Source organism: Epinephelus fuscoguttatus, linkage group LG6 (genome assembly GCF_011397635.1).
Source record: "Epinephelus fuscoguttatus linkage group LG6, E.fuscoguttatus.final_Chr_v1".
NCBI classification, from domain to species: domain Eukaryota; kingdom Metazoa; phylum Chordata; class Actinopteri; order Perciformes; family Serranidae; genus Epinephelus; species Epinephelus fuscoguttatus.
This window is the reverse complement of record NC_064757.1, coordinates 15132319-15160262: the sequence shown is the minus strand read 5'-3', so window position 1 is coordinate 15160262 and position 27944 is coordinate 15132319. Positions and strand designations below refer to the sequence as shown.

Below are 27944 nucleotides of genomic sequence, written 5' to 3'. Positions count from 1 at the left end.
TTAGCCTCCTTCCTGTCAAACTAACACGACATTCTTGGTGCCTGTGGATGCCTTAGGTCAGTAGTTCCCATTAGTCTAATCACTGGGTCCAGATTCCTCCTTTGTCATTAGTTCAAGGTCCACACAGTTTAATACACGGATCAGCCAAAACATTAAAAAAAACTGTCAGGTGAAGTGATTCACAATGATCATATTGTTACAGTGCAATGTTCTGCTGGGAAACCTTTGGTCACGGCATTCATGTGGATGCTACTTGATGTGCTCCACCCACCCGAACACCATTGCAGACCAAGTAAACCCCCTCATGGCAACAGCACTTGTCGATGGCAGTGCCCCCCCTAGAAGGACAATGCACCACGCCACACCACAAAAACTGCTCAGGAATGACCCCAGGAATGGGACAAAGAGCTCAAGACATTAACTTGGCCTTCAAATACCCCAGATCTCAATCTGACCGAACATCTAAGGAATGTGTTGTGACCCCAGAGGTACCCCCATTCCATGGTGGGTCCTCTGCTGCTGTCCTTTGGTGCAAGACATTACTTTCAGATCTTTTGAGTCCCATGCGTTGTGAGGTGGGGTACAAGTACATCTTACAGATGTTTGATTAGATCGGGATCCAAGGAATTTGGAGGCCAGGTCGATGTCTTGAGGTCTCTGTCATGTTCCTCGGGCCATCCCTGAGCCGTTTTTGTGGTGTGGCTTGGCACATTGTTCTGCTGGGTCGGGCCACTGCTACTGGGGAGTGCTGTTGCCGTGAGGCGGGGTACCTGGTCTGCACTGGTGTTTAGGTGGGTGGAGCGCGTCAGGTGGCATCCATGTGAATGTCACAGTCCAAGGTTTCCCAGCAGAATATTGCACTGTAATGAGATGATCAGTGTTGTTCACGTCACCTGTCAGTGGTTTTAATGTTTTGGCTAATCGATGTATGTTCGCTCTGTGCTGGAAATTCGCTGTACTTCAAAATAAAGTGTGTTTTTTGTTTTTTTTGTACAAACTTGACACCTTGGCGAGTCACTTACGGTCCATTCATAATGGACTCGCGACCCACCAATTGGGAACCACTGCCTTAGGTTGTCTAGTTTCACAAGATACCACTAAGCTTCATGCTAGCTTTATAAATCACCACAACACAGCCCATTAAAGACAGTAATGTTGACCCCAAGTACTTTGGCAGTGGGGGAGCCGACAACTGTATCAGGGTAGCCATGGCCCCCCTGGCCCCCTGTGGAGGCGCCACTGCCTGTGGGGTGATTTTGAGGGGCTTTTGTAAAACACATTGTGTCTTTAGATTTTTCTTAATCCCTCTGTTATCTGGTATTACTGCAATAGGGCCGATGTGTGAGTAACTCAAGCTCTTCCTTCATCATATTGTATCTGACTAAAGCATTAAGGATACTCCCAGTTGACCTCATTGATCATACCACAATGGAGGATAATGGATCTTGCATCCTGGCTGGCTTCTTCCTCGCAATGTTGTTACCCCTTTGCTCTCTGAATGAGACAATACTGCCACGTTACAAGGGATCTGGGAGTCAGGAGTGCAGCTAGTGAGGAAGAAGAGGAAAACAGGTGATGGGTCCCCACCCACACAGGATAAAAATCCTGTGATTTACTAGGTTCGTTTATTCCTGAAGGGACTCCTTCTCTAAGAAACCACTGGAAACTACTGGTCTACCTCAACCATGAGAGTGTTAAATCGCTCAAAAGGAAATGCGTACAGCGACAGTTGAGGGAAGTTAACCTCTGACCTGTTGGCCTGACTCACACAACGCCGCAATCCCCCTGCCTGCAATGGCTGCAGGGCACAGGTGTGCTGCACGTGTGAATGCGATCAAGGCCGCGACAGAGTGGAAAAAACAATGAAAGTGAAGTCAAGGAAGCACAGCAGCTAGCAGGTAGGGTACCATTTCCCCCTTTAAAGCTGAATATTGGCAAAGCTTGGTTCGTTTTTAAGCAGGTAATGAGAAGTAACCAAGTATCTGTGAATTCAGCTGCTTGTTAGCTAGCAGGTGTGGCTCATTAATGCTAACACGGTAAGTAGTTAGCAAACTCCAGTGAAGCTAACTGCTAAACATGCTAATGTTGACGTGGCCATTCCAGACGTTGCCATGTTGTCTGTTTAAACAGTTTGAAGACTTGTTGCTGTGTTATGTGGATAAAAATAGTAGGCCTGTGATACTATTGTATTGCTGTGCCCCCGTGTTTGTCCTAAACATACTGGGCTCCACCTGGTTACAATGGCTTTTGGCATTGTGAAGCAGCACAGTAGCAAACGCATAGGTCTAAATTATAAAATGAATGATGTGCTGCTTTGTTTCCAGTGTCCTGGTATTGTGCAGTTTGGCTCATGGTCGTGGTTTAATACAAGAGAGCCATTGTTAATGTTATTAGTCACACCTGTGCTTTTCCTGCTATGACAAGTCAAATGTCTGCAGTGTGAGACAAATGCTTATCACTACAAAAGCAGGAACAGGACATGTTTGCCTGACAGTGGGCATAGTCTCAGCTGTGATGTGGGGAAAAACTGAGGTGGTGAGCTTACAAAATGAATAAATTACTTGTATGAATGCTATTATGACAGTGTTTAGGGACATTTTTGGCTTGAATAGAGAGGGGCTGGAAAGATTAGGGAGCACTAAGCTTCAATACCATTTACCTAATCCTATGCCCACTATTCCTTTTTCGGTATCTGCATCTTTTCATACAGACAGTTTGACTAAAAAGTAACCAGAACACTAACAGAGTCTGCTGATGTTGGAAGCAGTTGTGTGTTTTGTAGTTAAACAAAAGTAATACAGCAGGTGAATGCACTTGGCTGAGTTTTAGGCCTAGTCCACACGAGCATGGGTATTTTTAAAAAGGAACTTTAGTTGGCCTCCAGTTTTTAAAAAATCTGCGTCCATACAAGCGGTGTAATAAAAATACCTCCGTCCACATAACACCGCAAATTCCACTATCAAGCAATGTAATACACATGCCCCCCCACCCCCACCACCCACCCACCCACCCACACACACACACACACACACACACACACACACACACTCAGCAGAAAGAACTCCAGATTCTTCCTCAGCAGCTCCGTGAGAATCACTGTGTCATCATGTCACTGAGTAGTGTTGGTTGTATGATACAGCCACAAAGTGCTGATATGCTGCTAAATAGCAGCAGTGTTTTGTTTAGGTCCATCCTCAAATCGTCTCTTGCACACACTGGATCGGGTAATAACACAGCTGTTTTCTGTTTACGTCGCACACTGTGATGTCATACAATGGAGACGAGAAAAAATAACTGCCGTTATCCTGTCCACACATGACTGCTGACACTGGACTTTTCCAAAAAGTTCACCCTAGACTCTGGTTACAAATAACTCCGGTTACAGGGCCCCAAAACTGCGGTTATGTGTGGATGAAAGGCCAAACCGTGAGCAAAGAGTCACGGTTTTATAAATACCCGCGTTGGTGTGGACAGCCCCTTAATGTGTAGCTGCTGTTGTTGAGGAGGTTTGTGCAATTTACTTAGAATTACATAAGTCTATGAGTCACCTGGATCATTGGTCTCATCAAGAAGGAAAAACTGCAGTAATGACTGAATAACCTGAAACAGTTCCCAAAACAAACTTCACTACATCAGTTTTAATGAGTTTATAATGTTTTATTTTAAAAAGTGGTGGAAGAGGTATTCAAATCTTTTCCTTCAGTAAAAGCACTAACACTATACTGAAAATATCTATTCTCTACCAGAAGTAGAAGTCCTGCGTTCAAAACCTTACTTAAGTAAAAGGTAATATCAGCAAAATATCCTCCTTTAGGTGAGACAGGCAGCAAATGCCTTTGTTTTTGTATATAAATAGTTATTAAGAAGTGATTTAATGATACAGTGCTTTTTGAGGGGTGGGGGTTGGTGTGGGAATGCCAGTGGAAGCTTGCCTGGGGCACTAAATGTGCTAGGTACGTACGTCGTTGTCCCTGTCAGTGTTTAACTTTTGGATTTGTAATAATAATAGTAGTGATGATAATAATAACCTTAATTACTATAGCGCTTTTACAAACCCGAGTTACAAAGTGCTTTACAGTACCGTACCATACAATATGATAAACAACCAAGTAAAAGAATATCATCCACAGAAAATTTTTTGTAATATTACTGCTGCAATAATGTGTATGTTGCATTTTACTGCTGTAGACGTTCAGGGTTGTGCTTATTTGAACTATTTTATATACTGTCTGGTAGTTTAATCTACAGCTGTGTAGCATATTTTCAGCTTTGTGACGATTCATTTTTCAGCTGATCGTAGAGGGTTTTATGTAGTTTATTTATATTAAGAAGTAGAATTTTCTCAGTCCATAAAAGAACATTTCACCAGACAGGAGGTATAAAATAGTTAAGTAAAGTAAGTAGCCTACAGGTACCTCAAATTTGTACTTAAGTGCAGTACTTGAGTTAATGTTCTTACAGATTCCACCACTGATTGTGAAATGTCCAACATTCAAAACAAGCTCAGATGTCACCATTCGAATGGGATTTCAGTAAACTATTGGCAACTCTTGGCACAGAGGAGGGTGGTAAATTAAGTCTGTACTGGTAGATAATCTTCATACACTTTAATACCTATAATTACATGTGCTTACCTGGATAAGGAAAAAGCTTTGTTGAGTTGGGGTAAGCGTGCCGTGTTGAGTTGGCGTGACATTTTAACCACAAACCAGAGGAAGAGGAACATCTGTCAGATTCTGAGAAACCACTCCTTTTCCCAATATAAGCCTTTTCACGTTGTTCATATTTTCCTTTATTAAAACTGAGTCAATCTGTTGTACTGGAGATGATCCATGCGCAGTAATTTTGACTCACAGTCCAGTAATGGTTTAGAGGCTCGCTGTACGGCTGTTTCTGTGTTGAGCTGTCAGACCACAGCTTGGTCCTTACAGAGCATGCATTGACAGTAAGTAGTAATGATTCATAAGCAGAAAGAACTATTTGTTTTTGAGAATTTTATAATTTGAAAGGAAATGCCATTTTAATCTTTTAAGACAGACATACATTGGTGAATGTTTTTGCTGTTGATCCTTTCCATGTTCTGTGCGAGCTGATCTCTAGTCTTGTATGGTATTTTAATATTTTGGCACACTTTTGTGATTATTTTGGTTGAAAGCGTTTTTCCAATGGATTTATCAAAATAATGCCAGATACCAATGAAGTTTGCATGTGAGTCTTTGTGTGCTGCATCTGTGTGCAATTATTGATAAAGGGAGCTGTGGGATTAAAGATGAGTGAACAGAGTTTAGCTCTTAAAGGTCACAGGCTGGGTTTTGTCTAACAGTGAGGATGCCACGCTAACAAAGTTTTGTTGAAGCAGGAAAATACAGCGACGCTGGAGTAGACACAGTGCAGTAATACCTTACAAAATAAAATTTCCATTGTGCTAAGGAAAATGTCTGTCTTCCATCCCTAAGAGGTTTCTTACAAGTTCCCTGCAGAGGACTCACAGACGTTTTGGAAGGAGATGAAACAATGGTCATGGCACGTGGCCGTGCAGCTATAAGCAAATCTGCACATCCCCGCAGTTGGAAATCAGTTCAAATGCTGAGCTTTTGGAAAACGGAAAAATCCCGAATTCAATAGTTCCACTATGTAAGTAATAAACAATGAAGTGACTATTCTCCCAAAGAGAAGCCTCACCACATTATTATGTGTTTCTATTTTTAAGCATCTCTTAATAACTCCCATATGCATCACAATAATTTCACAGCAGTAATGGGGAGTCGTTTGAATAAATGACTTGGAAAAAGATGTTGGTTACGTTTTTATTGGGCAGCATTTTGTTGGATCTCACTATTTAGTATTTCATAGAGTTGTTCAGAGTTGTGTTTTTGCTGACTTGCAGTGTGACAACGACAAGGGTAGGTTGTGCTCAAGTTAGAGCTCTGTCACCTCAGTGGAATTCTCCATTACATAGATGTGAAAGAGACGGAGAAGCTACCCAGACACTGAAATGATAGCTTAGCTGTGGTACATCAGTACGTCTTAGTCTTTGGTAAGTTGTGACAGAAAGATGGAGTGAACACATTGGAGAAAAGAACAGAGAGATGAAAGGGAGATGACAGAAAGATAAATGTAGATTCAGTTTGCAGACACTTTATGGTTTCTGCTGGTGTCAAAGTGTTTTAAGGGCTTTTTTTTTTTTTTTTTTTTTTACAAGAGGCTGGATTCTGTTTAAATATGTAAAAGCATATGTTAGTGTATAGTATTTAGGCCTACTGCTCTGCAGAATCTAGTATACTGGTTGTTAGGGATGTGCCATATCATCTTGTTCACGATAATACCGGTATCATTTTTAATATCATGAAAAAATCATATTGTGATACTTGTGATATTTCGACTTGACATATCGACATTGTACTGTTACCCACGGCAACAACAAGCATGGCTGAAAGTGAAATTAGATTCTGCAATGGAGCTGCAATGCAGCTTCAGTAGTGTGGAATAAACTGTGCAACATTAGGCCTGGGCGTCCTGAATGTTTTATGAACAGCCCTGGACTTCTCAGACTCTTTAAGCGAGTTATCGCTCAGAGGGAACTCATTCAGCGGCTCCTCTGGCAGCAGCACAGCATCTCTCCCTCTCCTCTCTTGCTGTATGCACCCGGGAGTCAGCGTCGTCAACTGATTTTGTCGTAAACCTTTGAAAATGTAAACCTATGTGCTGCTCGCGGCTTGACCAAAAAAAAAAACATATACATGAACGTGGTTCACATATATGTTTTTATTAATAGTTATAGTAGGACAATAGTTATAGTTTTAATAGTTATTTTAGCGTAACAGCCTGTTACAGTGTGATGATTGGAGGAGAAATGGCAGAGCATTAAGGTCCAGGTAGGGAAATAAAACCAACTCCATTATGAAAGGATTTTTTAAGAGAAGGAAATCTCCTGTTGATTTATATGTATTGATCCCAGGGTACACTTTTTGTATTTGGGAGCTGTTTAAATGTATCATTTGTGGTAGATTTTATTTTGTTGAACTGTTGATATTGTATACAGAATCTGAATCTCACTCTGAGTTACTGTTGTTGTTTACAAACTAAAGAAATAAGAGATGATTTTTGTGTAGTTTTTACTGAATATTTGAAGGCAAATGTTAGCAGGGCTGTTTTAAGAAACTCTGGGGGCCCTAGGCAAGAGGCACCATTGCTCTGACACACGTCAGGAACTCACAAACTACTTTGTATTTACATTGATCTGCAGCTGTGTAACGTCGTCCAGTTCGGCTGATGAAACGTTGGCAAACCTGGATGTTGGCATGGCCGGATTCAAACACACCTGGAGGTCTGCACTGAAGGGTCCTGGCTTTCCTTTTCCTCGTCCTCTCCTGACGACCTCTCATAATTCATTTCAAATGTCATTTTGGGGAAAATATCCATCTTCTTGGTGTAATGCTATAGTGTCAGTTTGCATCAGTGTAGCAAGTGTGACAGTTGGTTAATTAACGGTTGTATATTTATAACACCTGTGAGCGGAGTGATTTTATTGTTACAAGTCCCAGTGATGTTATACTCTATATCAGCTCTCACCCCAGATAGCACATCTGGCCGATGTTGGCCCGATTTATCAAGTTTAGATCGTTATGACGTAGCAGGGAGAGCGTTTGCTCATTGCCAAGACGTTGTTGAGACGTCGGCCTTTAATCGAAAATGACCACCAGGCGACGTTCAAACGATCAATAAAAGAAGCTGCGCTCAGTGGGCGCTCCTTCTATATTAATATTCATATGCTTCGTTAACTACAACCTTTATTCATTTAGGTCGGACCTTTCAAACTACAAATATTTCACCATTCAATGTAAGAAATCAATGCTAACATTCAAAAATAGCTGACGGTTACCCAGTGTCGTGTTTAAGTGTGCACAATGAAGAGACAAAAGTCAATTTGAGAAACTTTATTTTCAAATTTCCACAAACAATATCTGATGGCCAGTCTGCTTCTCCTGGCAGCCTCCAAGAGACAGAAAAGACGATGAGCACATAACTTCAAGAAACAAATCCCAACTTCACCACTGTATTTTTTTTTGTTAGCATTTCAGCTGTATGTTAGCCAGATTGAAGGCTTTGGGTCTGTCACTCTGCTTCATTTAGTGTTGAAATGGTTAAATAACGGGATCTGTTAACTGTTTACAGCAGCTCAACAATCAGTCCTTCATCTCGGAAAAACAGTGGTTTCAAAACTGTGCTATTACCTGTAGCCACCGGGTCAGTTTGCTTTGCAGAGGAGGAGACCTCGACTGATAAATTGCCCATAAAATCACATTAACAACATATCGAAGACGAAGGCATCCTTAAGTTTCACTATATGACCTCCGCGGTCCTCTCCGTCCACCCGTTCTAAGATACACAGTGTCACCCTCCCCCCCCCCCCTCCCCAGTCTGACCTCTGCGCTGCTCTACGCTCCTCTAGCCGCACTTGAGCATTCGTCCAGGCCGTGGAGGTCAGGCCCGGCGGGACCATAGGTGAGTGGATCCCAAGTCTCGAGCCCTGCCTGGGACCAGGGGTGGCAGCTCCGGGCACTTCTACTTTTAAACCAAAACGGGTGCTCACGATAACCAGATACGCAGTTAACATCAACTAGGGAAAATAAATGAAAACACCACAGTTGTAGCCTGTTAGCTAACATGAGCTAAACTAGCTATCCGCTAACGTAAGATAACGTTAGTTGGTGGGGACATGTGCTATATACACCTAGTCGTGCCTCGCCACTCACCAGGAACCTCTTTTAACGGTCACAGAATAAACAACATAGCTATTTTCTGCCAATTTATTCCAGTTAGCTTACCTGAAACCAACTGCGATGAGATGCTGTGTCCCGCGAGCTCAGTTCCAAACAAACACCGAGGAGATGAAATTCTGCCTTCCTTGGCGACTTCTGTATGTGGGCGGGTATATTCTACGGCACTGACAGAGACGTTTGATGAGCTGGGACAAAAGAGTATTAACTTTAAAGATATCATATATACATGGCACACGTGTGTAAATTAACAGTTCCTTTATTCCAAACGTGTTAAAGAAAGCAAGAGAAGAACATTTAATTTACAGGGCTTTCCCTGGAGGGTGGGAGTGGATGAACCCGGTTAAAGAGTACCCGCCCGGACGGGACGCTCTAACACTAAGACGAGCGCACCCACAAGGAGGCAGGGATCATTTCATTGGTCAACAGTAAATCTGGCATTCTATTGGTTGGGGGATTTTGACAGGGTTGTTACACAAAAAAATCCAAGCGCAGGGCAGAAATCTGAGAGCAGAAATTCCACGAGTGCACAGAAACAGTTTGAACGCGAGGAGAAAAGCCGAAGCTCGAGCAGGAAATCTGTGCAAGCAACATGGTATCTGAGTGCGAGCACACAGTTTGAGCAGAAACAGAGTAGATGCAAGCGTAAGCCGAGGCTATTTGAGTGTGAAGGCCGGGTTTTTGAACGTGAAATCAAATAATGCTCTCAAACTGATAGACCTCTCTCTTGAATAAAGAGAGGGATAAAGCTCCATAACAATGCTAGTATGGGTGGTAACCAATCATGCGGGACATGGTCTCAATTTGCATGATGCGTGAAAAGAGACAGAAATGTTGTGCAGTCCCGCACTGTTCGGGGCATCTGGTCACCCTACTTAGCCACTCGCAAGCAGCAGTTAGTAGGGGGGCCCCATTAGGGGGGATTCCAACGTGTTGTCGTTGTTGCAGTGTCTATAGGGGTTCCATCATATTTTCATTGATATGGACCAATGTCAGCCGTCTCTGGGGGCCCCCTTCCAGCTCGGGGCCCTAGGCAATTGCCTAGTTTGCCTGTGCGGTTGTGACGGCCATGACTGTTAGGTTATCATGTAAAACTATCACATAATTTGTTGATATTCTATTTTCTTAAATTGACTTGGGCTACTTACTTAAAGTGACTAATTTGTCATATGTTTTGTGGTATATCACCGTGATATACCACAAAACAGTCAGAATCCTAAAAAATAGTGTGATAAGTTTTTGTTCGTACCACCCAACACTAATCATAATTATCCCACTTTATTATGCCTCTTCGCTAATGACAGCCAAAGGCCAGAGGCATTATGTTTTCGGGTTGTCCGTCCATCAGTCTGTGTGCATATCTCTTCTTCCATCCCATTCTTGTGAATGGGTTATCTCAAGAATGCCTTCAGGGAATTTCTTCAACATCCATTTGGACTCCAGGATAAATTGATTATATTTTAGAGGTCAAAGGTCACTGTGACCTCATCTGACTCATTCTTGTGAATACAAGGACTCAGTGATGAACTGATTACAATTTGGTCATCAAAGGTCAAGGTCACTGTGACCTAACTCATCAATTTTTTTGCCATAACTTGTGATTTCATACGCTAATTATGACAACATTTAGGCCTAACACAAATGACTAACAGAACAAAATGATGACCTGATGACATTTTATACCCAGAGGGTCAAAGGTCAGCTTCACTGTGACGTCACAGTGAACACTTTTCTGGACATTACTCAACATCATAACAGAACAGAGGGAACAGAAGGGGAACATTTGGTCAGATACTAAACTGGTGACACTAATCTTGGGTGCCAATCTTGACATTGTACTGATTGTCTTCTGTGCTGTCAGGGGGAACATGTGCGTAAAGCATCCATGTATTTACAGACATGGATGTAAAGTTAAGTGCAAATTGACTGGTTTGCAGAGGCATACAGCTACAGTTGTATTGTCTAAAGACTAGCATGACCCTGGTTCTCAACCACTGTAAGGTGTGAAAAGGACACAGTGGAAAAGCCAACTTCCTCACGGAGTCCTTTTATAGAGCTAGATATGCAACACATCCTGAACACAAGCACTGGCCTCTTCATTTCAAGGATATTATAAGCTCTCAGTGATTTCCAAATAGAGGTTATAGTAGTTTTCCAAGGCTCACATATTGTTTTTAAATGTAATAGATTTTTTTTAAGCCTTTTAATGTATTCCCTAATTCGTTTATTATATTTGGTAAAGCTTTTAATAATCACCCATAAATTCTAAGTTATGTGGCATGTCTGTTCTCTTTGGGGATGCCTGCACGAGGTTTTAGTGAAAGCATGAAATGTTAGTGGTTAAACTCCTCAGTGAATAATTTGTGCAGTGGTTTCTCCTGGTATGATTACATTTATTCAGAAGGTGGGGTGAAAAGGATTCGTGGGAGCACAGGAAAGTTAAAAATGGTTCCATTGAAAGTACAAGGACATGGACTTTTGCAGATGTGAAACAACAATACAGGCCAGTTTAAAGGTTCAGGTTCGAAGGCCCAGGAAATGCGGTTCTTTTTGTGCTGACTGAGCACTGTGTCAGCTCATGATTTTCCATGTTGGTTGAGGAGTGGGGGCTGCACAGGCCACCCTTACTGAAGGTTTTCCATCGTGGTGAGTCCTCAGACATACACGGCATCCAAAGAGTCTGTCGTCTCTGTTTATGGAGACGATGAAACACCGTCCGCTGTTTTACCACGAGAAGGTTAATTGACAAAGCAGACTCTAGACTGGTTTTAAGATGTAATTGCTATAAAATAGTGTTGACCTATCTGGGAGGACAGGAGGATTTAGTACAAAGTGCATTTTACTGTCCCATCCATCTTCAGTCGAAACACAGCTGACAAGAGTGTCAGTCGCAGTGATGAATGTCTTCCTTTGTCCCATCCAAAGCCTCTTTGTCATGCGGAAGAAAGCTTTTTAGCTTTTGACTTATGAGCCAGTTTTAGCAGCCAGTGTTTGTCGGTTTAATGTAGACAAGTGTTTTGGCTTCTATCACATACGCATCCATCTTAACTTTGGCAGCACAAAACTCTAACATGGTATGTTAGGTTTTATTCGGAGCGAGGGAGTTTAAATACACACGTCACGTTTTGCTTCGTTGATAATTGGTCTCTTTAGACAATCTCAGGTTGTCCTAAGTGCTGTCAGGCACAGGAATTCATACGAAATTGATTTCAAATGCTCTCTAAACTGTCTAAACCTTCCTCAGCGAAAGTCTGGTCACAAAATGTGACATTAATGGAGCTTGGTTCATTGCAGTGTAAAGTCATTTTTGCTTCATTTTCCAGCTGTCTTTGGAGATGTCATTGACACGTAGTAAAATAAAGGTGGTTTCTGCTGTCAGTGGAGGGGACTGTTGGATGCATTAGTTTTACAAGCCTGTCACATTTCATTTGTCGTTCCCTGGTGTGCTGACTCCATAGGCTAACACTGTGCTTCATAGTGTTTGAGACAACATGTTTTTATGCAACCAGTTCTCATAGATAAGAGAAACGAAGGTTTTCATATTGGCATGGTAATTGTTACTCCATGTAAAGAATTTGATTCTGTTAATCTTCGTTTTTCATAGAAGATTTTTTATTTTTATTTTTATTTTTTTGTGAAAATTCAGGCGAACAAATAAAGGTGTTGCACTACAGGGCATAATTAGAAGCATATGTGCCACAAGCTGTGGTTGCTGAATTGTGGAGGACATTTACTGTCAGCTGTGTGCTTTCAGTGTCAACATATCAGTAATCTTTCCAAGTTTTTGGTTAGAAAATAAGAAGATTGCTGTCGTAAATTTAGGTTAATTTAAATACAATTAATTTTTTAATGTTTTACTCAAATGTTAGGATTTTTTTTTGTCCAATTACAAACAAATGTGAATGAAGTTTTTGCCTCTTAAAATTGAAAATATAGGTTATCCTTTTTTTGATTTAACTCAATTAAAATGATAATGAATAATGTCCAAATGACATCTGACATTGCCAACGTAGGTATTTATCATGGATTTATATTCTATAAGATTTTTTCTTGCATACTTTCATATATTGAGAGACAAATACACTTTTAGCAGAATAACCACAACAAGTAGTCCATTAAAAATTATGCAATGAGGAAATGATGTAGGCTACATGTGAATTTGACTGCATGTGGCTGTCCCGCTATATATAAAGTAGTTTCCCCTCGGGGGACGTGCATTAATCACAAAAACACCGGCTCACCGTCTTGTTCTAATGGAAGATACCTGAGAATAGGAGTGTCATCTGTATTGCCAAAAAAACCTTTTCACCATAAATCCACCAACATAGAAAAAATCGTGGTGTCAAACTGTCCTACAGATGTATACTTAAGGCTGACATAAGTCATGAAAATTGATATGATAATGAATTACATTTTATGAATCTTTATGACTGTTATCATTAGGTGTCACTGAATAAACATGACACCCAAGTTAAATGGTAGAGTTAAGAAGCTTCTTAAAGCTGTAGTCGGTAACTTAATAACAACAACTTTTTTTGTCATTCGCTGAAACTCTCAATAATCCACACTGCAGTACAGGAGACAGACAGTCTGTGAAAAAAAGTAATGTTCTTTTGCTTGCCACTAATTGTCTTCACACATGTGAATGCACTTATTTACACATCCAGTACACACAGCATCATTAGCATTCATTTGGTGTTGTGTTTCTAGTCAGGTCTAATGCGCACTTTACATTTAGCTCTCTTTTGTTCTCTAGCCTCCTCCTAAGGGCATATGCAGTATCTGGCTCTTTAGATGCTAAATGCTCCCGTATGTGTGCTGTTTGGTGCTGTGGATACAGGCTGTTTAAAACCTTTTTGCTAAAAACTGCTGCCTGCTGCTGAATGAACAGCGGTGAGAGTGAACCAGTTATTGATTACAGCAGCTTTTTCTGTGTTTATAGTTGTATGTAGCATGCAAGTCTTAAAGCTACAGTTGGAAACTTAAAAAAATAGTTTTGGTCATATTTACTAAAACTTTGAATATATATCCACACAGTTGCACATGAGGCAGATAATCTGTAAATACAAAACAAACAATAAAAAACATGTTCCCTTGCCTCCTTGTAGTGCTCCGAATGGCATTTTCAAGAATCCATTGTGTCTGAACAAAAATAGTCTCTATATACAGACTACATTCAGTGAATGTAGAGTCTGTAGGCAAACCCTGGAGATCTTGCCTCCGGAAGAAGAGCGGAAGAGCCCTGGTTTCCGGTTGTAAGGTAGGCTATTTGTAGTCCGCGTGATATTGATCAATCACACTTGAGCCAGCTGCAGTTGTTGCCAGGTTAAATGCTCTGTGCAGTGAACTAACAAGGTGGAACATAATTGGCGTCACTGCAAACTCTGACCATCGCAATGGTTCAGCATATTTACTTATATATAAACGGAAGTCAGAAACGGAAATTCGCCTCCTCAAACCGGAATGCCAAAAAATCCGGGGTCTGCCCCCAGAGGCTGTATTGCTGTCTGCCGGAAGTCAGACGCTGAATACAGCCGATGGGTTCCAAGAATGGAACAAAAACAACTAATCAGAGTTGAGGAGTCTCTAATGCAGCTGTCAATCATGTCTTCATTGCTCATGAACTGCTATCTCACTGTCAAACAAGGTAGTTCTGATTAGGGATGTTCCTGGCGACTAATTTCCCTGTTGACTAAACAAAAATTTTAATTAAAGGGAAATTTCGGTTTATTTCAACCTGTCTCCTATCGTCCTAAATTTGTTTCAAGTGACTAGTGACATACACCACCAATCTCCAGAGCTATGCAGCCTTGCAGCAGCCATTCCTCCTCTCTCGTCCTCTACCTGTTGTGCCTCTCTCTCTCTCTCTCTCCTCCGTTCTTCAATTTCAAGAAGCTCTTCATCAGTGTATTCTGGCTCAAATAAATAAGGGCGACCATCAAACTCTGCAAAATCAAATTCCTCCTCCACAAAGTCGAAGTCTGGCAAAAAGTCAGCCATTATTCTATGAATCTTTCATAAAATAAATGAATGAATTTTTCAGGCTACTGTCCGGTTCTGCCTTCCAGCTGTTGCTGCTTGTTCTCGCGAGATTTCAGGCACGGTATGAGATCGCTGCTTGTTCTCGTGATATTTCGGCCGTGCTTTGGAAAGCAGAGCTAAATGGTAAACAAACATGGCAGCACACTGGTAAGGTAAGACAACACGTTTACATGTTGTTTTCTATATGTTCTCTGACATTTATCCTAACGATATGAGGCAGTCTTTGTGGAAAAAAAGCTTGTTTAGTGGACTAACTTTGCACTTGAAGGTTGCCCGTTCACTTACATTTTAACAGGTCTGACGCTACTATGCGCCCCGGCTTTATCTAAGTTAACGGCTAACATGCTAACTTTTATTTTTTCTTTCTTTAGTTTGTAAGTATAGCTTTAAGGATATAGTTAATACAGCTTATTAAACTGATATAACACTAATAGCACTGAGTACACTAAATGACTGCATTACATTCACTTCATGCTCATGACAGGTGATATAGTTGTAAGAGTCTAACAGTGCAAATAACAGACAAATAATGTGTTCTTACTTTGACATTTGGAAAATGGAGAAACGTTACATTGGTGGCAGATGTTGTTTCTGCTATTAAATATGCTTTACAACAAGAGACACCAAGAGAGAGAAAAACACCCAAGCTGTACATATTTTATTGCAAAGTAATAGTGACATAACATGTTTTAATACATTATATTACAAATATCTTATGTACAGACGCAATGTGTTGGATCTATTGACATCAACAAACCACTAAATTTATACAGTAAATACAGTGCTTGATTCATACAAGCAAATTGGTGGATACCTGTTCAAGCAATTCAAGATTTTAAAACAAGTATTTTTAAGGAAAAAAAAGCAGGAGGTTGAAGAGAGTGTGCCTCCTCAGATTTTGGTGGTGTGTTGATTTTTGTTCATTGATCTATAAAATGTTGCATAAGCAGACTGTTAATAACGTCAGGTATAGCTATTAACAGTTTTGGTTTTTTTTTTGTTAGAAAAGAAAATGGCACTATTTTTTTATAGTATATTTTGTTGTAATTAAGAAAACTGGCCAGAATATCAACCCTGCATAACAAGTCAGTACATGTTACTGTTCCTATAAATTACACATTTGAGAAATGTATTTAGAATGAAATTAAAAGTCACTGGATATGTTTCCTGTGTCAACCTCATTTGCTTGTTACTGCAAAAACAACTTTACATACACCCTAAATATATATTGTGGGGTTCCTGTCTCAAGGATACTTAACTGAATGATTGTAATCTGTTCCTTTTTTTGTCAAATTAGGTTCTTATTGTTTTTCTCACTGAGATAAAAAGGATAGCACTGTCAACTAAGCAGGCTTTTATCAAAAACAGTGTAAAACAACTCCTGAGCAATGAGCACATTCTTAATTGAGTCATATGTAAAAGGGAAAATGGTAAAAAACAAACAAAAAAAGAACTGAATAACAATGCATGAAGAGCACAAATTCTTTGAATTATCAGGAGGTACCAGGAAAAGAGCCTGATGTTTTGATATTGCACTTTCAGCATCATCTGTCTCTTGGTCATCTGGCTTGGTGTGGTGCCACTCCAACAGAAAAAAGATAAAGACTGCATGGATTTTAGGAGCTGTAAAGGTTTTGTTTAGTGAGAGGTTCAGTACAGTACAGAATGTGTTCCTTGGATACTTAGTGAAAGGTATTTGGGTTCGGACGGATCATCATGACCACTTTCTTTAGTGAATAGGCTCCTCCTCTGAACTCAGCCCAGTACACTCCATCTTGGTAGCGGCTGCGGTAGTGTCCTCCTCTGTACCAAACTCCATTCAAATTTGAATGGGCACAAGAGTTGTACCACCAGCCTCCTTTCTGGTAGTGGGCACAATTGCCTAGAAACATTGAAAAAATAAATGAAACTGTCAGGCTGCATGCACAAACACACATTTTGCACCGAACACACATTTCCATCATTGGTTTTAACCTGCCAGTGTTTGTCCAGTTTAATATTTTCTACCATTATATATATATTTTTACCTGTATATGCATCATGGTCTCTGTCCAGTGTTGTGAACTGTTTGCCATTATGCCACGTGAGGGAGTCTCCAGCATTGCCATGGTAGCGGCCCACCCTTAGCTTGTAGAAGTCGGCCTCAGGCTCCACTCTGAAGCTGGCATACTCTGCAAACACCTTCCTGCCAGACCAGTCCTCCAGCGTGACCAGCAATTTGTAGTTCCCCTGGTTAGTCAGCCAGTAGATGTTCTCCAGACCCAGCCAGTACTCGCCATCAATATTGCCAAAACCTTGCTGTGAAGGACAGTGATAAGAAAAACACTATCAGTTAGATTAGGAAATCCTCTCTGAATGCTCTTTGAAAAGCTTTGAATGGTTAGTTTGGATGTCTGGGGGATGATTCAGGATCGTTGCTTGTGCTCTAGAGGTAATTATGTGTTTAGCTCTTCTTTGGGGTTGTTTATCGTCAGGGAACATTATTATAAATGGACCCTCTGAGTCAAGTTTATAGCTAGCATCGGGTGTCCAGATTTCCACTATTATTTTGTTATTGAAAACACAGCAGGAAAAAGTGTATATAGTATGAAATCTGACATGCTGAATGTTGTCTCACTGCTTTGTTCTGGCTGTGGTCATACAGTAAGTTGGTTTGTGGTATCCCCTACCCTGCACATGCTTTGAATCATGGAAACACCCCTTCTGATGAGTTACGCAATTGCAGATCTCATGTGGTTTCAAGGTTTTTGTAAAACTCTTGGAAAGATCTCCATTGTTGACGTTAGCTGAGATTTAATCAGGACCCTTGTGAATTTTTGGCCAGCAAACAAATGTTAACCAGTGAACTGCTATTCCTTGTGTGAGGGGTTTCCCTTTGAAAACTTAAAGAAGTTTCATTGAAAAGAAAAACTGATGTTTTCTGTAGCCCTGTTTATCAGGCAGCTTCCGATGCAATGTTCAGAACATAGTTATTTTTCCGGAACATCAGGAATCCTGACATAACCACCTAATGTTACGTTTTTTATTTTACTGTGTACTCATTCACAAAGACCAACTGATGTTGCTGGAATTAATGAGTCATGGCTGTGGCAGTGACTGAGGCTGTTACTGCATCAGACACTTTGAGAGCTTAACAATTACCTATTCATTACTGGTTCACATCTGGTAAGAAGCAAAACAACCTACATAAGCCACCTGCTTCCTCTCCAATCTATGAGGGCCTTGATTTGGTGTGAGGTTATCGCACCTTGTATGTTTCCCAGTTCCTGAAAAAGTTGACAGAGCCGTCCACCCTCCTCTGGATTACAGTCCAGCCACCCGGGTCATGTCTCTGGTCACACCACACCTGCATAAGCCGGTTGGCATTTTCCGGCTTCACCAGATACATGCCGCTGGCAGTGTGGCCATCTTCCAGAGCCTGCAGACAATCCTTAAATGGCCCTGAACATAAATATGACATGGCATATCAAATCCCCTCAGTTATAACAGTATCTCAAAAGTTAGGAAAGGGAAATGGAGAGAAAGCCATAGTGACACAAAGAGTTTTTATACTCTGCCGTAGGGAATCCCATTTTTCAGCAGAGGCTCTCATTTTAACAGCAGAATTGACTTTGGCTGCTCCTCTCACAAGGGAAATGGCTGCTGGCTGTGCAGCCAAAAGAAACACTGGCATGAGGGCAAAGGGAATCCTGACTACTGAATGATGAAACACAAGCATAAACTTTTGATCATCTGGGATGCTTTACAGTGAAGGATTATTTTATATTACTTACTTTCACTTAGGTTTTTGTACTTTATAACATACAGATACATCATTGTCACTGGAGGCATACATATTAAGGCCTCACATCATGTTTTGAAGAGGGGATTTCCAGGGCTAAGTTAATATAAGGTCTGCCTGTAAATTCTTGTCTTAAGCTGCACTTCTCTGCAAGTAAGTCTACAAAAGGTCTTTCCAATATTACAATACATTGTGCAAAGTAACAAGATAGCAACTGCAATGTGTTATGAAGATTCTTGTTTACAGATGAACAAACCCTCCCTCTGAATCAAATGAGTAATGTTGACAGTAATTATGCAACATCAGCCCTTTGCTCCTCTGCTGAGAAAAAATTTACACTACAAATGTGTTCTAGATTTTGTGCAAGGTCAATATTGTTTCATCGGATTTTATGGTGCAAATCAGTGAAGCCTAATTTGCCTGTGTGCCATTACGATATTACCCCAAATTCCAAACCCACTTAAAGCACTCATGGGGCAACTGGCTCCCCAGCTTCAATCGGCTGTGAAAGTGTTTAAGTTCTGGAGATTTTCACACTTGTGTGGTTTGCCAACTGGCCCGGATTACAAAGTGTTTAAATACAATGGAAACAAATGAATAGAGAATAGAGGGGTCACACAAAGGGGTAGAGGTGAGGGGAGGGGTGCATCAATAGTTTGCCAGAGATATAAAGAAAGAGGAGGAAACAAAGCAATTCTGTTGTAATATATCATGAGGTCCCCCTGACGTGTCAAACATAGGAATAGTGTTCACATAACATGAATAGCCTGAAGTTTGTCTCCCAGTAACAAGGTTGTTTTTGGTTTTATAAAATTGCTCTGGATGATATCTATCTCTCAGTTCACTCCCTGCCATCCATTTACTCTGAGGAATGTCTGTTGAGCAGATACAAGCCAGAGAGCTGCCCTGCCCTGCTCTGTTCTGCCTGATAAAGTCTGCTGCTTTGGTGGAACATATGACTGATTCTTGCCTGGTGCAACTGGAACAAATGACATCACTGACTCCCGGTATCTCTTGCTGTTCATACTTCACCCCCCCCCCCTTTTTTTTCAACTCCATCCCTCTGTTTCTCTCGGTTGCTCTGTCAGGTCTCTCTCTCTTCCTTTCTCTATTTCTACATTGTGTGCAGCTCTCTGTCCGTGTTAAGGGTTTATGTAACTTTTTGGGGTGTTAGTTGCATGGCTATGGGCAGGAAATTACTTGCCTCCTTTCAAACGTTCCACACAAAGGCTACCGTTCACATACAGCCTATTGAAAATGGCAAGTGCTAGCATAAAATGTCAATGGAAAAAAGCTCCCAGTAGTCATGTTGGGAATGGTTTGTTCTTTTTCCACCATTTTAAAACCGAAGCCTCCTAATGAGAGGGAACGGCGACAGACTATTCACTGGAACTGATAGCACAAAACACCCCTCACATCAATTTTAAAGCTTTATCATCCTCTAACATATGTTCAGGAGTCCCATGGGCTTGCATCCAGCTATCCATTTAGGCACATGTATTTACCTTGCTAATATCTTTGTGTTTTGTGTGGGTTAAATCATGGCAATTAGATGATATGCATCTGAAAAGGCTGTAGACAACAGCATTTCTGTTCTCACTGAGAGCCCTTTGCCCTGGGAATGTGTGGGCCGTATTTAAATTGGCTTTGACTGGAAGAGTGGGTATTTGCTGTTGTCTTGTGATTAAATGATGAAGAGGTTCACAACATGGTGCAGTCAGACACACAATCCTTTGTTTGTGACCACTTTTTGTGATGGCAACTGGTGCGTTTGGTAAGAATGCATGATAAATAGGGCTTAAATTAAGTCGTTACTTAAAAGTTCATATTTGACTTTGTTGGACTTACCAGAGGGCTTGTCAGTGGTGGAAGGGCTGTGTGTGCCAGTGGGCATCGTTGGAAGAAGAGGCGGTAGAGATTTTTGGTCACTCTGGATCTCGTTGCTGATTGGGTTGTTAATTCGTGGAAGGACAGGTGGCTGGTAAGGCTTGTTGAGAGGTGGTGAAGGTGGAGGTGGCTGAGGTCGTGGTTGAGGGACGGGCACATGACGAGGGGGAGGGCGACTCTGACACTGCTCCTCCAACAGGGCAATGAGAGTTGATTGGTTAGTGGCCAAAGAAGCCAAGTGCTGGTATTTGTGTTCGAGGTCTTTGTATCGACTGGTGAGCTGTTGCATCTCAGAGGTTTGATTCAGGATCTTGTTCTCCATCTGAGCCAATTCGAGGGCATTGTCTCTCTTCCTGATGATCTCATGGAGCAGCTGCATGTACAGCTGGGTGACTCTGGAGTTCATGTTTCTGCTCTCCTTCCTCAGAAGCTTGACCTCATTGACAATACCCCCGTCTACCTCTACCAGTTGCTGCAGGGTCTCAATCTGCCTCTTCTGTTTCTGTAGCTCCACATTTAGCAGCTCCAACTCTTGTTTGTTGACCCGATTCTCCAGCATGGCCTCCGGCTCCTTGGAGTTGACACAGATGGCTCCAGTCACTTTTTGCTGAGGCACAATGAATGTGTAGGAGCATTTGTCCTGCTGCTGGTCAGCTGGAGCCCGCTTGCTCCTTCCAGCATAGAAAAACTCCCTCTCTAAATCCTCACTACTCTCAAATTCTTGGGTCCTGTCCCTTCCATGGCTGCTGCCCGACAGACTTCCCTGAGTCTGCTGAACACCAATGGCTAGTCCATAAACAAGAAGGAGCCCCAGCAGGACCATTGAAGGGGGCTCCATGTGTCCAACTCACCAAACCCTGAAGAGAATGGGGAAGAAAATGGAGAACATAATTGCGTTGTAGTGGGAAAACTAGAGATGCAAGAAGTCTGGCCTGCCGATTCAGATTTTCTTCCTTTCTAATAACTATGATTGACAGTGTACTCAAACATATTAGAACTTTGTCAAAGCCTCTCGAAACTTGTCTTGAAATAGTAAAAATGCATACGATATCAAAGTTGAGTGTTTCATTAAGCATTCACTAAAATCTGAGTGAAAACAGATACGTTCATAATTTAACAGTTCAAAAACCGCCTATTTGGCTGCTGAAACCATTTCATAGGATAGTGGGAGTGTGATCAGGTCACGCTTGATTGACAGCTTACTTTAAGCACAAGTAATGTCACCATTTCATTTTCGTTCAATTGCTAGTGTTAAAACGTTTTGCTACCACATGATAAACTACCAAATCTATCAAGTGGACCCTACTTGATAAGAAAGCTAACTAGACTAGCTAGCAAACTAGGTTAGACCACCCATTTCTGTGTTTTTATGTAACTTTACCTCCTGGACTATAAAGCTAAGTGTTTTAGCATCTTCCATCCACATACATGAAACAGTTGGTTTTAGTCTTGTTATGCTACACTTTTAAGCAACTGATTAACTCTGTGATTAATATAGATTTGGATGGTATACCCCAGTTTGCTAGTTAGCTTAACACGGTAGCGTAAAAACATGTGCAGCATGCATTACAATAAAGTAGCCTACAACTTTTGAGAACGGGTTGCAGTCAGTTGCTGTCTGTGTAGCTGTGTGCGACTGTGCGTCATGAAACATTTTGCCACGCTTGCATGTAAATTTGATCGCCACAGGACTGACTCTGTCTTAGTCTGATCAGCTGGTCACCAGTCATGGCCGATCAAGCTGAAAATCGGCAGATTATGGTTATCAGCATCTCGCTGCATCTCTAGAAAAATAATATCATAACTGACTCACTTTTGTAGTTGGTTAGCAGGAAACTGTATAAGCGTACATATTCTGAAACTGTTTCCCTTACTCATTTAGACAGGGCATCAATGAAGTCCTTCACAGCTAGACTTACTGAGACCAGAAAAAGACTGCCCGCCAGGTTCCACTGGTCCTATCCTCCATTACCTGCCAGGAGCAGACAGGCACAGACACCCTGTGCATACACATCTCAACCCAGACAGGGCTGGAGGTCATTACAGCTCTTAAGAATACGGGCTACCGAAAAAGATTAGATCTGAAAGAAAATCGCTCACTTGTCACGCTGAGCACCCCAGTAGCTGCTGTGCCTTTCCATAACAGGAAACGCATTACATTCATGTGTAATATATAAATCAAGACTCTCATGGTTGATACACTGTGCACATCACTACTGGCATGAGCACACACTGCTGTTTTCCCCATGGCTTTAAAGTGTGACTCATTAAATACATCTGGCCTTGATCCTGGTTTGTTTAAATCAGCTTTCCACTATCAAAAGTATGCAGTACTTGCTGTTTGAAAGTTACTAATCACCTCGCTGCCCCTAAGAAAAATATTTCTTTTGCCTAATGATGTGCTGATCTCTTTAGTCAGTTACATTGCTGTTAGGGGAGTGTGTTTAGTTTAGTTTGCTGTGCTGGCTCAGGTTCTGTTTGGGCCACTGCCACTGCTTGTCCTTGACACACAGAAAAACTCCTATCCTATCTGCTCCCCTCTGCAGGCCTGGACATCTTTGCTTATGGAAAATTTGAGACACTACCAGATGATGCTATTCATGGAGCTGTTTGAAATATTGATCGTGTTGCATCAGTTCTGTCCATAGCCTTTACCAAACCAGGAAAATAAGGTGTGTTCAGACAGTGAAAGGCAATACATTTATATTATTTATGTTTTAGAAATGTTTGTATCCACTTTAAGCATGTGTGTTTCTCTTTTGAGCTTACTTTAACCGTCAAGCATGCTTAAGTGTCTAATTAGGGGATGTTACATAATGTTATCCTTATCTGATTAAAGATAAGTCTCTCTTAAATTCTGTGTCCTCCATAACTGGACCAGGTGGCACAACTCATTATTTTCCTCAAAAGTTATGGTGAGTCCTAAGTGTCACCCCCTATTTCAAAGTGTAGACTTTTTTATTAGAAATATGAGTGGAGGCAGTTTTTGTAGATGATGTGGTGTTATTAGGAGATGCCACTGAGTTCTGAGGAGAATGTAACTCCTGTGTAAGGATAACAAGGCCTTGAACTCCTGGGGCACCTTAATTGAAAGCTGCTGCATATTGGATTACAGAGGGGTCCTGTGTAACACCTCCCCAGAGTCGAAGGGGGCCTGTCTAATCAGAAAGCATTACAGAGAGTGCCTATATTGGCATGGTTTTGAAGAACCGCATCGGGATTGCCAGTCTAACAAGTCCTCAAACATTTGTTATAGCCTATTCTGGTGTGAAAGATAATCTACCATATAACAATCGGCACAAAAGTGGGAAGAGAGCAGAAATGTTTTTGTCTTGTTAATCCGGGCGTGCTGCCAGCACATTAGGTTGGAGACATGGAGAAGAGAAATGCAGCGCTCTCCAAGAACATGACCCTTGGCACATTCGACCCTTTTGGCTTTATCTGTCTAGAGTAGAATGTGTAAACACTTATCCTCACTGGAAGAAAACCTGTGTAGAAAAAGGGGTTTTGCACACTGTACTCTTCTGTAACCTGTCTGTCCTTTTGATATTATAGTTTACCTGGCCAGATGAAAAATCACCTACAGTACAGAAGAATGTGCGGTCTGCTTCTCACATGGATTTTGTTAAACGATGAAAGTAGCAGGTCCTCGGTTGAAACATGATGGATATGAATATAAAAAAACTTGAGTGTAGCTTCTGTTTCAAATTTACTATGAAACTATCTTGTGTCAGCACAGTAGGAGGGTTTTCATTTTATTAATCCTGCTAACAAAGCTGGGCTATATGGCGTCACCTCAGCAAATGCTGACTGATTCAGAAATGGTAGTTTCATAAATATTTTTCACACTACATAAAGAGATACTCATTATCTATTAACACTGAAATTATCTCATAGTCTTAGAGATAAAGCTCTAAAGAAATTACTAATAATAGCTTCCAAGCAAGCCCATACCAAGATAAAAGAGCAGCCCAGAGCCTGTCCCTTGTAATGTGCTGATGACTGTATTTGGCCAGTGGCTCCTGCGGTTTCTCCCCCTGGAACATGAGCTCTGTCTCTGAGAAATGCCGTGTGATTTGCCCCTGCTGCAGAGGAGTCCCATGTTGGACGTCGTTAGCCCGGAATCGCCCGCTCTAGGCTTCACTACACTTCAAAGCTGCGGGGGAAAATGTTTGCAGCTTGTGATGAAATATGTGCTTGTGTGCAAGTGAGTGAATGTGCGTGTCTGCGAGTGTTTTTCCGTTAATGTGCGTCTTCAAATAACAACACTTGCTGTGCTCAGTATCCCAGGGACCTGAGAGAGTCCCATCTGCCCCAGCAGAGACAGCCTGTTATTAACCCATCCCCAGTCTGCCAGAGGGAACAACAGAAAGCCTCCTCCTCTTCCTTCACTGTTAACAGCCCCCGCAGCTCATCATTGTCCCAACATCAGTACACTTTAACAAGCTGCTATTGACTGGCAAATCACTGCAATGATTAACTGGTGTTGAGAAGTGTCATATACATCCTCTTTGCTCAGGGCCTAGAGACGACTGAGCGTAGTGTGCAGTGAGTAACTACTCTCTTCCTAATTTGATTGGCAGCTCCTCTTGGGTGATTTCTTCAAGTCTGCTTCACACCAAATGTTTTGGTTTTACTGTCTTCAGGTGGTAAGTCTGTGTTTACACGACTCCTCCTTGTGGACTTTACTCAATGTTAAATCAAGTGTGATAGGTGAGTGCAGCGGGTAGGTCACTGTGTCTCTGACCAGCACTGTGCTCCAGCCTTTTTGGTCATGCTCAGCACATATTAATTAGAAGGTGGGCAGCCTTGCTCAGACTAGCTGATGTCTCTCACCCTAGCCCCTCTCATTTCACTGTGAGCATGGCATTCCTCACATTCTTCGTCACCTCATTAGAGTGAGCTGCCATACACACATGGAGAGTCAATGGTGGTGGCAGACGGGAAGAGCTAGACCCTCTAGACGCAGGACCACTACTCCCCTTATCACCTATAAGACATACTGTATCTACTGACCTGATTCATTCCCAGTGTCCTACTTTCTATATGAATGCTTCATAATCACATCATCATCATCCACAGCAGGAGATCACAACACAACTACGCAGCACCTAATTTGTCAGTAGCCGAAAAAAAAGCGGACACTTTGCAGGGCGGCTTTGTGCTGCATGTTCAAATTAGCGCCGACTCTGCTGAGAACTGGCAGTCTCCTGCATGACACCCAATATGTGTTGGATCAGAGTCAAATTCAATTTGCTCATGGTAATCTGCACTATTACATTACCTTGAGGGTGACCTCATTCTTACCTCAAGCATGTAATCCATGTAAGCGCGTAACATGACATTTGGAACATGATTAACCCCAACTACCTGCTCAGTTTGATGGTGTAGGACAGTATTTGTTTGGACCCTCCATGGAGCAGGGGAGTTCAGGTTTTTGTTCAAATTCAGGTTTTGTTCTGTGTCTAATGCCGCTTGATGTGTTCTTCCGTACCTCACTTGTGATCTGAGTCAGACAGGGAGGCAGGGGGTCTCAGGGATTGTTTCGATAAGTTCCAGCATTCTACCTCAAAGCCCCCTTATCCAAACACTACCCTGGCAACAGAAACAAAGAAGGGATTCAACTGCTTGCTTCCCTGTCCTCTTGAGCCCAGGGGAACATCCTGAAGCTGCAGAGCGCTTGACATAGTCTTTTTTTTTTTTTTTTTTTTTTTTAAAGAAGTGAATGGTACTATTTAGATATTAGAATAGAAATCTGCCAGCAGGTATTATCCAAGGCTCTGGCTGTGTAGCATCTACTTCACCATCTTCATTTACTTTGTTTTACCCCATTTTGGGTCCTGTGTTTTGACAATTGTTTTAACAGTACTGAAGAAGCACTTAGCTGAGAGTGCCCAGTCTCCAGCATCCCCCTGCGCTGAATTAACCCCCCTCCACCCAGTCTATCAGAGTCATCTGTCCGGTTAGTCATCAGAAAGTAGAATTACCCTTTGGCACCAAACTGTGAGTCAGACAACAGATACTGAATGATGTTTGCTGAACTACAGATCAAACTAAATCATTATGTAAGGTGCAGCAGCCTCAGAGTGAACACAGTCTGACATCAATCAGCCGAACAAAATAACAAAACAATTGCTTCACTATTGTGAAATGTAACCAGGCTGACTGATTCAGAGCTTACTTACAACTTCTCCCACACCAAGAAAAGTCATCATTCTCCTTTGAGAGTACTTGTACTTTGAGAGGACAATTTATCAGTGCAGCAAGTTGAAGAAATGTTTGAGTGAATGTAATGTACATGTGCACCATCTTCATTAGATTAAAAATAAACAAAACAATAAATAAGATAAATATGTGAAAAGTTACACAATGCTTACAAGATGACTGTAGAGTATTGACGAGGCTCCCTCAGTTGCCTTGCCCTCCTGGCAGAGCTGATTGAAGTTCCTCCTGGTAGAAAGTCATCCCAAGTGTGAAAGCTGCACCCCTGCGTCCTCCTCTCCCCTCCTTCTCTGCGCTCTGCCTGTATAGTTACTTACTCTTTGTCACCTCAGTCCAATCCAACCGTGGAGGGTGGTGGTTTTTTTAAAGCCTATTATTAAAAGACCGTCATTAGCCCAACAGAAGGTGAACTTGCCAAAAACTCTTCAGCAAACATTGAGCAGATTGTTCCAAAATCCACTTGAAAAAGTTGGAGCACTTTCAAGACACAACTGGTAACTTTAGTTGGATGGTGGAGGTAGTTTTCCTGATAAATGGTGAGAGTCCAGGGCAAGTTGTGTACTGCCTGTGGCCCGTTAGGAGGAGACTGTCACTTTTCTGTGGGCTGAATCCATCACTTCTGCCTCACAGCTCTAAGAGGCTGTCTCTCTCAACTGCACCTCTCTCACTCTCTCTCTCCCTCGCTCCCTCTCTCTCCCTCCTTGGTGCTTTTAAATGATGAAAAATCCTCTTGCAGTGTTTCAGTAGGCAGACAAATTGAGCTCAGAGCCTCCCCCTCTCCCTTAAAAATGAACACATTCTTGTTTAAAGCAACAGCCTTCTTTCTTCACCCCTCCTCCCCATGTCACAAAAGAGATCCACAAGCATGCACAACACAACACAAGACACACACACACACACACACGCGCGCACACACACTACTCAAATTTCCAACCCCCTGCCCCCTGGCCGCTGGTTCACCACCACCACCACTATTCCTGGCTTGGACTGCATGGCTCTTGTGGTGGTGGACAGCCACGTTGTTACACCCATCAGATCCTAATTGGCCGTGAATGAAAGCTTTCCCCGAGAGATGGGAAGAGGCTGACAGATAGGAAGCAGATCCAGGTGTTTGACCTAAACCAGGTCTTGGGTGAGCAGTTGCTGTCCCTGGTTTATAGCCTGGAGGTGAGATGTCTTAATCGGGCTGGATCTGCGTACAAAACAGCACACTTGAACTGCCTCTCACTTGG

General features: G+C 41.9%; 1 protein-coding gene across 1 annotated transcript; it reads right to left on the bottom strand.

Annotated features, from left to right (window-relative positions):
• Positions 1 to 15463: 15463 nt before the first annotated feature.
• Positions 15464 to 27422, bottom strand: angptl2b (angiopoietin-like 2b). Its single transcript, XM_049578719.1, has 5 exons — positions 26868 to 27422; positions 20452 to 21347; positions 18070 to 18263; positions 16850 to 17120; positions 15464 to 16704 (listed from the first exon to the last, which is right to left on the bottom strand). The coding sequence occupies exons 2-5, from the start codon at positions 21326 to 21328 to the stop codon at positions 16505 to 16507; spliced, it is 1542 nt and encodes a 513-aa protein (XP_049434676.1). The 5' UTR covers positions 21329 to 21347; positions 26868 to 27422; the 3' UTR covers positions 15464 to 16504.
• Positions 27423 to 27944: the final 522 nt, after the last annotated feature.

What these genes read in the sequence shown, in the direction of transcription:
- angptl2b (XM_049578719.1), bottom strand. Translation starts at nt 21,328, where the DNA reads ATGGAGCCCCCTTCAATGGTCCTGCTGGGGCTCCTTCTTGTTTATGGA. An exon ending in CACCACTGACAAGCCCTCTG is followed by an intron (nt 18,264 to 20,451) that starts GTAAGTCCAACA and finishes ATTTATGTTCAG; the next exon opens with GGCCATTTAAGGATTGTCTG. An exon ending in AGACCATGATGCATATACAG is followed by an intron (nt 16,705 to 16,849) that starts GTAAAAATATAT and finishes CAATGTTTCTAG; the next exon opens with GCAATTGTGCCCACTACCAG.